At 48.3% G+C, this 9,712-nt stretch overlaps 1 protein-coding gene across 6 annotated transcripts in view; it reads left to right on the forward strand.

The window, feature by feature from the left end:
• Positions 1-4,127, forward strand: part of Gfra1 (GDNF family receptor alpha 1) — a 211,776-nt gene extending 207,649 nt beyond the window's left edge. For all 6 annotated transcript variants that reach the window (XM_057777913.1, XM_057777912.1, XM_057777915.1 and 3 more), the window contains 2 exons: positions 1,219-1,272; positions 2,238-4,127. In XM_057777913.1, the coding sequence (XP_057633896.1) occupies positions 1,219-1,272; positions 2,238-2,393 (210 nt within the window). In that variant the 3' untranslated portion in view covers positions 2,394-4,127. The remainder of the gene's footprint in view (positions 1-1,218; positions 1,273-2,237) is intronic.
• Positions 4,128-9,712: the final 5,585 nt, after the last annotated feature.

Here is a 9,712-nt window from a genome sequence, read left to right on the forward strand (position 1 = left end):
TTCTGAGTTTCTGTGTCGGGGTCTGTCTTGGTTATTACTCTATGGCTGTAAAGAGACAGCAAGGACCAAAGTGACAAAAGAAGTTATTTAACTAGGGGCTTGCTTATAATTTCAGAAAGTTAGTCTTGGTTAATAAAGGGGGGGGGCATGGTGGCAGGCAGGCAGGCAGCAGTGGAGCTAAAAGCTTTTACATCCTGATCCAAACACAGGAGGCTGGGGGCGGGGGGGGGGAGAAGGAAGGGGGAGGGAGCTGAGGAGAGGGGTTTGGTCTGGCATGGGCTTTTGAAAGCTCAGAGCCCACCCCCACTGGCACACCTCCTCCTCCTTCCTAAACAGTTCACCCACAGGGAACCAAACACCTGAACCTGTGGGGGCCACCCTCGCTCAGACCACCACAGGGTCTACAGTGCTATGTGAGTCCTCTAGGTCATCCATCTGCGAGTCCCTGCGGAGGTAACCCCCAGCCGTGGAAACAGGCAGCCCCATGAACACAGTTTAGGACCTGAATTCTCTCAGCTCCCTTCCAGGCCCAGCATTGGGAAACATCAAGAGTCTGGAGCCTGGGGCAGGAGTTGGAAAATAAGGAAAGCAACAAGCTTCCGGGAGACTGTTACTAGTATGTAGGCGTGTCTGTTACCGCGTTTTAAAGTAAAAGTCCTTTCCCCAAATTAGCACCCAGAAAGATAAATGAGTTACTACTTCAGAACTCTCTCTCTCCGGCATCCTGGTCCTGGGGCAGACACAGTGACAGGTAGCTGCATCCTGGTCCAGCCTGTGCTGCTCCTGCAGCAGACACAGTGACAGGTAGCTGCATCCTGGTCCAGCCTGTGCTGCTCCTGAAGCAGACGCAGTGACAGGTAGCTACGGGGCTCTGAAATAGGGCAGCCCTGAGCAGAGACAGGCACACAGGCAGGGTCAGCCACAGAATTCTGAAGACCTGGGAGGAAAGAATGCCAACTATCTCATTAATTTTTTATATTGATCCCATGTTCAAATGATAATACAGTTGGTTAAATAAAATATATAATTAAAATTAACCTTACTTGCTACCTCTTTATTAGACAGCCACTTGGATGTTGTAAATTGCAGATGGAGCTCACAGTTGGAGCTTCTGTATTTATCATCCGGCCCTGCCCTAGACTGTTGATTAATGGGTCATAATTAATTACTCTTCTCTATTATGTCTGAGTGCTTTTTTCCCCTTTTGTCTCTTTCCAGGCACAGAAGCTGAAATCCAATGTGTCGGGCAGTACACATCTCTGTCTTAGTGATGTAAGTGCTATTTCTTTTTGTTCTTCTCTTTTAGGGACATAGACTTCTGTACTGGGTAGATAATATGTAATATTTGAAGACCAGTAAGGTCTTGGATTCAGAAAAGATCTCATCACCCTCTGTAATGTCCTGACTTTGGAGCAAGGTGTAGAATTGAGATTCTGTGCAAAGTTAGAACTAAACGTACAACTTGTGATCTTCACCAGAAAGCCAGCCTTAACACTAAATCCACTGTTCTGTGCTGAGCGATGCCTGAGGTCAGTGACCAGGAATCGTTGTGTCTGCTGGTTCAGGGATCCTGACCTGCAGCTCCTCTGGACCTCTACACTTGACAAAGAGGAGATAGCTAGGTGTATTGTGTGCCCTCTTTCTCTGCTGTGAGGGGATATAGCACCCCGAGCGTCTGTGATGGCGCAGTGGAGGTGTACACCATAGAGAGAGATAGCTGTGCTAGCCAGACAGAACAATGTGGGTTAGGAGCTAGACAAGATTCTGGTCCTGTGGAACTCCTCTTGTGGGGTTAGTTAGGGATTCAGGTTGTCTCTGACATTAATAGTAAACTGTCTCTCCATGAGCCACACATTCCCAGATGGTTCTTCCTGCCTTCCTTACCCCCTGGAGAGAGTCAGCAAGAAGCCCCCTCCCCAATGAGGAGGCCACAGCTGTTAGGTGGTCTAGAAAGAGAAAGGTAGGGATCCCCCCCACACTAGACATTTTCCACCAAAAAGGATGTGCGAAGGAGTGAGCAGAAAGCATCAGCCCCCACTTGATCCAAAGGACCCATATCTTACCTAAGTTCATGGTTTCATCTCCTAAAACTAAAAGTTAGCCACTTGGATCTCAGTGCAGCTTTTTGTGAGAGTCTGCCGTTAGGGAGAGGGAAAGTGGGGCAGAGAGCATGGGTGAAATATATCGAGGGAGTGGGTACATGCTGCGGATGATAATGAAAACATTCTTTCTTACAGCCTGATTACGAAACGGATGGTCTCGCTGGTGCCTCCAGCCGCATAAACAAAAATTCAATGTCTGCTGCTTCCAGTTGCAGTCTGAGCTCACTGCCGGCTCTGGTGGTCACCACTGTAGCCACCCTGTTATCTGTATCCTTGGCAGAAACATTGTAGCTGCATTCAGAAAAGACGAAAAGACAAGCGAGAGAAAAGAACAAACAAACAAAACCAAGCCACCTGTTTCCTGTCCTCTTGTATATCTGAAAATCCAGTTTTAAAAGCTCTGCTGAGAAAGGGTTTCATCCAACTGGAACACTTTGTTGTTTCTAAGGAAGCTTCTGGTGACCCCCAGGGGCTTCTGTGGAAGAACCACTACAGGGCTTACTCCAGACTCAGAAGGCTCCTCGGCATGGTGTGGGTTAAGGGGACCATTTGTAAACTGAATGTAAAGCAATCTTGAGGCTGTGTTTTTGATGGTGATAGTTGTGGTGGTGAGGATGGCGGTGATGGTTTTAACAGCTTAAAGTCTGTTCTTTCTACTGGCTAGAACAGGAGATGCTATTGACAAAGATTCTTCCCTGTCTTCTTTAATAGCTTTGAACTGTATTAACATGACTGCACCCTGATAATGATGACAAATGAAGGTTGGCCTCATGAGTGGACTTTTTGGACTCCTTCCTGTACTAAAAATGTCCACCTCTCTATGTACATTCTGCACACAGTGTTTATGTACCTACCAACAATTCTGTGACCCTCAACAAAACAAAAACCCAGTCACATCCAAATGTAGAATCTGTCATTCAGCCCAGTGGAGGAGAGGCGGCTGCAGGCCTCACACAGCGCCAGGATTGCTGACTGACCCTCTCCTGAGCCTTACCTGAGTGAGAAGCCCTTTAATAGGAGCCGGCTACGGCTGAAGTGCAACTCTTAATGCTTTTTACACCTACAACGTCACACATACAAAAGGTGTTGCTTTGCTATTCAGTGATTCCAACTATTGGCTTTCTACGTTTTGAAAGTAACGATATGTCCTTGTTTTTTACTGATGGTTTAATACAGACACATGCAGCGTGTTTTCCTCTCATGATTAGTGCCAGCCCCAATATTAACTTCACCAATAACAGCTCTCGGAAGCAGACCCCCAGAAGCCCCCCCCCCCCCATGCTTTAGCTGAGACTGCATCACATTATTGTGGATAGGCAGGAGAAAACAGAGCAGCCAGCCCCTGTCTATCCAGCTTGAAAAGCAAGGCTGGGGACATGGAAGGGACAGGTCGATCCTTGTAAAGGTGCCACACTTGGGTGGCATGACTGGCAGTTGGCACAGCCCCAGTACCTTGGCTTTCATGTTACCTGACAAGGGCAGCTTTGATCATGACTGGGCACAAGGGACAAGATAGCGATAACTCTTTAAAAGTTGATCCCCGCCCAGGGTGCACAGGAGTATCCGCGCTCCTGACTGTGGTGCCGTGGCCACTGTTTAGAGCAGTTGGTTTCAGGGTCACCAGGCATCTGCTCTGTCTACCCCTATGGCCTTTATCACAGACAGTGCCCCTGCAGAAAGGAATGGTGGTTTATGGATCTTGAGGGCTAACACGGTCTGGAAAGGTGAATTGGTTGTCAAAAACACACAGAGCAGGATCGGACTGTCTTGATGGGACATGTGGCTTACACAGCCACACACCTCCTCCTGAGTCCTCTTCCTTGCCTGAGCAGACCCTTGGGTGTATATCTAAGCCCTGCTGTAGATGGTCAGGTTCAGAATCTTCAGCTGATTGCCTACTGGCAACCGTCTTTCCCCAAAAGTGAATAAAGGAAAGGAATTCTTCCTCCATGGAGCCCTGGAAGTGTTGTCTTGCTTCCCACCCTCAGAGAGACAGAAGTGGGAGCCCTGGGGCACACATTACCCCCCCCCCCCCCCCCCGCTCTCTGAGATTGGCCTTGGGGATGATAACAGTTCACCTAGGAAAGGGGGAAGAAGTCTGTGAAAGTCAAGAGATAAACCTGGTTTTCAGCTCTTTTGGTGTCTGGGCACATTTATATCCAAATGCTAATGAATACCAGTGTAAAATACTCGGTAGCAGCATTTTTTTTATGTCAAAATGTGTTAATGGGGAATGCATCCAGCATCCAGGTATGCCTGATCAGTGGGAAGTTCCATGAAGACTCATACATACAGCGAATAAACACCTTGAGTATCTCAAAGCCGTTTAGGATGCCAGTCATGTGGGAGTGTATCTCCTACGGAGCATATTTCGTTTTAATTAAGGTATCTCCATGTATCTACACTGGACTAATTGCATGTGGGTCTGACTGGGTGTGATCCACCTTAGGAAGCTATCGATTAGCCCTGCAGTCTACTGCAGCCCTAATTAGCTTCAGAGGACCACAGAGGAAACAGGAATCCTGTGCTAACAAGGGCAGCCTTCAACCAAGAACTCATAGTTATGCAACATGCAAATCAAACTTGGAAAAGCTCTCGCCAACAAAAATCTGGTTTTCTTTCAGAAATGAAAACACACGAGTGCTACCAAATCCTCAGTTTGAAACCAAGTAGCTGAGGAGATAAGCAGTGGGCGGGGCCTCGCTTGGGGACAGCGTGGTAGGGAGACTTAGAAAACCAGCTCAAGTTAGCGGGCTTGTCATAGGTGAGCTTGACGGATTCGTCTGGAGAGTGAGCAGGAAATGTGGCAGTCTTCTCACCTGAACCCCCTAGAGCCCTGAAGAGCAGTTTGCCACTTTGTATCCCTCTGCTTTCCCTTCTCACAGACCCAGGTTTGGTCTGCTGGGGTTGGATTCCTTGCAGAAAGTCCCTCACAGAAGTTGGCTTTGCTAGCATAGCAGACAGGTGTGTCCCGAGTGATTCAGAATCTAGCCTGCCCTACTTCAGAGAGAGAAGGCGACAGAGCCTCGCGGAGTAGAAGCACAGTCGTTCAGCTTGACCTTGAATGTCCTAGAGCAGATAGCCTTTGGGAGTTTGTCAGAGAGCACAGGAGGGGAGATGCGCACAGCAGGGAGGGGATTCGGCATGGAACACCGCCTTTTTCCACATCTGATTTTTTTAAAACCTCTAAAAGAAAAAAGTAGACATTGCACATTTCAAAGGGTTATTTTTCGTCGAGTAAAGCGAATTGTATCTAGGTGTGATTGGAAGGTAGTTTCTATTTTGTTTGGAAGGCAATTCCATGTCTTGTAGTTAAGCAGAAATGTCTAAAGTTATAGCTTCAAGTTCATCCCAATACAGCACAGGAACTCTCCAGAGTCCCGAGTTTAATTTTTGTCTGTAAGTCAGACATTCCCAAACATCCCATCTGCTGAGTCAGAGACGAGGGGGTGAAAGTGTGTTTGAATCAGTGTTTAGTTAGGAAAAGAGACATAAAAGCAGTGGGGGTTTATATAATTAGCAATTATTTTCTTAGATTCCAACATAAACACACTTCAGTTATTACTTACAAAATAGTGGACTCAGAGGAGCTATCGTTGGGAAATGTGTTTTTATTCACATAGCCAGACATGCACAAGTTTCCTGATCCGTGTGGACCAGAGGAGGGTTGCTTAAGTAAGCTCTCGTTTTGCCTTTTGAATGCCGCTCTGGTCTCCATGAGTCACCTCCCTGCAGTCTTTGCTGGTGTTGCTTGTGCTCTTTGCCTCAGTGAATGAGACCATGGGAGACCCATCTTTGTAAGAAAAACCGCGGCAACAGATGGAAGTGAATTACCATGGCCTGGGCACTGTGACACCAGGCAGCCCATCTTCCCTGAGCCAACGGGTTGGAGAGATGAAGTGAAATCAAGGTGCAGCAAGCTGCCAAGACAGCCAATGGGCTGTTGACTTTACTGATGTCCCTCACTGGGGCCGTGTTCTTCTGATAAAAGAGCCGGTGTCCTGAGAGAGTCGGGAGGTCTTTGGAAAGGAAGCTTAGACAAGATGGTGACGAGGGAGGACTTTGCTTTTAGAAACCCTCAAGTAAAAGGCTAGGGCATGTGGCAGGGTAACCCTAAGAGCTATGTTTCCACCCTGAGCAAGGAATCTCATGTCTTTATCTGACATGTCTTGACTTTGATGTGGCTTTTCTTACTGAGCAGGTTTAAGTCTTTTCTAGAATTCTTCACGAAGAACCGTTACTTAGGAATGATAGTCTGGCTGCAGAGGCCTTACTCCCGTGGGCTCCTCCTGTGCCTTCTGCCCTGGCACGCACTCTGTAGGATGTCCATTTCCCAGGGAGAGATGTCTTAAGCTGTGGTTGGTTTCGTCACCGTCCTGTTGATGGGTGACGCCGCTGCATTTCCCTTTTCCTTTATTGCCTGAGTATGTCATAGAGTCTCTTCTAACATAACCTTCACCCCAGTCACTCTGAATTCAGTGCTGCCAATGTCCAGCCACATCCTGTCAGATGCTCATCTTGTGGAAGGAAGCCTGTCTGGAGCCAGGTGATGCAGCATCAAATCAGGAATGCCCGCCCCTCCCCCTCTCTTGAGAGCCCTCTTCACTTGGGGTACCCTGCCCCCAAGCCCTCATGGGAATCCCTTTGCTATCTGGGGGGCTCCCTGGTAGTCCAGAGGAAGCTCAGAGTAACTCTTCATCTGAATGTACCACCTGCATTTCTGATGAGTTCTGAGCCCCAGCCCAGAGGGGTGGGGAAGGCACACAAACCCAGTTGCAGTCAGCTGCCTGCAGACTGCTCCAGCGTGCTGCTACTCATCAAGGCCTCCGAGGCCCCGAAGGTCTGTCTCCAAGCTCATTTGACCAACGCAGCTGTGACTTCGGCTGTCTGCCGCTGGCAGGTGCCAGTATCAACATCTTGTCCCACTGCCACGAGGAGGATTTCATTTCCACGCCAGGGCAGCTGCCAAGCCCAGCACCAGCACCAACAGAAGAGATTCTCTGGGTTTTCTCTCTTTAACACACTCTGAAACCTTCTTACTAGTCTCCACTTTCATCTTATAGGGGATGCCAGGAGCCTGCCCAGAGACGGACAGTTTCAGTCATAACACTGCTCCCGGCTTACTGCCCTCCCTCAGAGGTCCAGCCTATAACAAGTACTTCTAAAGTGCTGGTTGCCTGAAAACCATGGGACACCAAAGGGCTTCATTCTGCCCCATGGCAGCAAGAACTGTCCAGGCACATAGCTGTGCTGACCTTGACTGGCATTTACAGTGGACTGGGATAGTCCTGGGTCTAGGAAGATGCTCAGCTAACTGTGTTTCCTGCCAAGAACTGAGACTTGAGCAGTTGTCCTTAGAGGAAGTGGGCATGACCAACTAATCCCAACAGATCTACATCTGCCCGGCCAGTGAGCCTGTGGAGCTTTTCATCTCCATTAAACAATGGTGCCAGACCCTTCCAGCCACCGCAGGGGATAGCCTTTCCATTCCCCATCCCAGGAAGGAAGGGCCAACATCTATCCACTTAGCACACATGGTAGGCAGGTTCTGATGCTGGCTGGACCACCCTTCGGCATAGCAGCGTCCCCACAAAGAACTGGGACTTCTTAGGTTCCTTGGCATTCCCAGGGGGAACACCTGTTCCTGTTTACCTGCTGATTGGTGCAATCCTTTAGGTTGACACGCACTCTATAATAGGTAGGCTATGGTTCTTGTGTCTCAGTTCCTATTTGGACAGACCAAAGCAGCTGCTGTGAGGGGGGGAGGCAGACAGCCTCCCCAAAAGAACCCAGGCCTCAGATGGCCAGGAGCTTAGCATGCAGGTGCATCGGTGGGGATGTCATGTTGGTCGAGAGTCTGTCACAAGCATGTCAGTGGGGGACATGGGAGTGGCCTTGAGGATAGCAAAAAGCAGGACTCATTTTGAAATAGTTTTAGCGTACAAAACAATGGGTTTCATGATTCCGTTTTCATACACATACATCATTGTGGTATACTTCTTCATATGCCTCCTCTCTCTCTCTAGTCTCCCCACCTCACTGATGCTCTTCGTCTGGCCCCATTTAAATAGCTAAACTCTAAATATCTGCAGGGAACGCTGATGCCCATGGAACACAACATAGATCCCAAAGTGAAAGTGAATTGACATGAAGAACTGGAAGATCTAATGGTTGCTCTGGTATAGGAAACTCAGGTTTGGTTTTGTTTCATAGTAAAGAGTGGTCATCAGCGCAGAGAAGATGTTAACTATGCCTTCTAACACACTACTGTAAGATACCATCAGTTCAGACCCCACCCCACCTCCTCCTCACTCAAGCAGGGCTGCACGGTCCAGCAGCAGCATCTTGGCATGAAAAGTGTGCTTGATCTGAGTCTGGGTTGTTACTGTTCGTCTGCGACTGAAGGTATTTCTGGAGGAAAAGAAAGAGAGAGAAAGCAAACAAGCTGTAAAAGCAGCCAAGCTCAGCTGCTGTGCTTTTCTGGATTCAGAGAGAGCTGCTGTCCTCAGAGAGTTGAAAGATGGCTTCAGAAACCCCAAATCCAAAGCCTTGCAGCGTCCCTAATTATCTGACTTAGCTCTCTTCTCTCTCACCCAGGGGATAAGGGGAAGCTGCCCATCAAACAGCTCGCTTGAGAGAGTTTCCTGTATTGTGCACATTATTCCTTGATATTGAAATTATTTTCCCTGTTTAATCCAGCTCCTGCTGAGAAGCTGTGTGGGATTTAGGATTCAGGATTTTGTCTTGTACTTTCCAATGGGGTTGCATCTTTTACTCCTAACCGGAGGATATGTTTCAGCTGCTGTTGAACTGGTCCGTGCAGGTTAGTTTTAAGTAGAGAGGACGCCAGTTTCTGATGGGGTATTTTCAGAATTCTGAACCGAACAAGGATCCAGATTCCTCTTCAGAGCCGGGATGAGAAGAAGAGCAGGTTTGGTTAGGAGGTCTCAGCTTAGGGGAGGCCACCTTGTGTGTTTCCCACACACCGAGGAAGGGGAAATTGCCTCGCTGGGCAGCAGATCTCCTGAGGACAGCCGCTCATCTCCCAGGTTGCCTGCTCATCTTCACTCAGCCCCTTGGATCATGCTTCTTGCCAACAGAAGACCACCGACGCGTAGAAGGACAGTTTTCCGTTTGAACTATGGCAGAGGTTCGATGATGTTTGAATTTTCTGTCTGCCTCTTGCTCAAACCCTACAGAGTGTATGTAGTCCCTTTGGCCTTCCCTACCCCCAGAATATCCCAATAAACATTCTTTTCTTTTATATAAAAAAAAGGCTTGTATTATTTTTTTGTCTTGGTGGCAAAGTCCCTGACAGAAGCAGTTTAAAGGGGAAAGGGTTTATCTCAGCCCACAGTTTGAGGGTACAGTCCTCACAGAGGAGAACATGGTGAGAGACCATGGGACTGTAATTCCTCACTTCACGATAGGCCAGAAAACTCAGGCTGGAAGTGGGACCAGACTATAGCCCTCAAGGTCCACCGTCCTGCAGCAGCCTATGTCCTTCAGGAAAATCCTGCCTCCTAAAAGTTTCAGAACCTTCTGAAATAGTGTGACCAACTGGGGGCTCCATTTTCAAAGACTTGAACCTATGAGGAACATGTTACATT

This window comes from Chionomys nivalis, chromosome 8 (genome assembly GCF_950005125.1).
Source record: "Chionomys nivalis chromosome 8, mChiNiv1.1, whole genome shotgun sequence".
NCBI classification, from domain to species: domain Eukaryota; kingdom Metazoa; phylum Chordata; class Mammalia; order Rodentia; family Cricetidae; genus Chionomys; species Chionomys nivalis.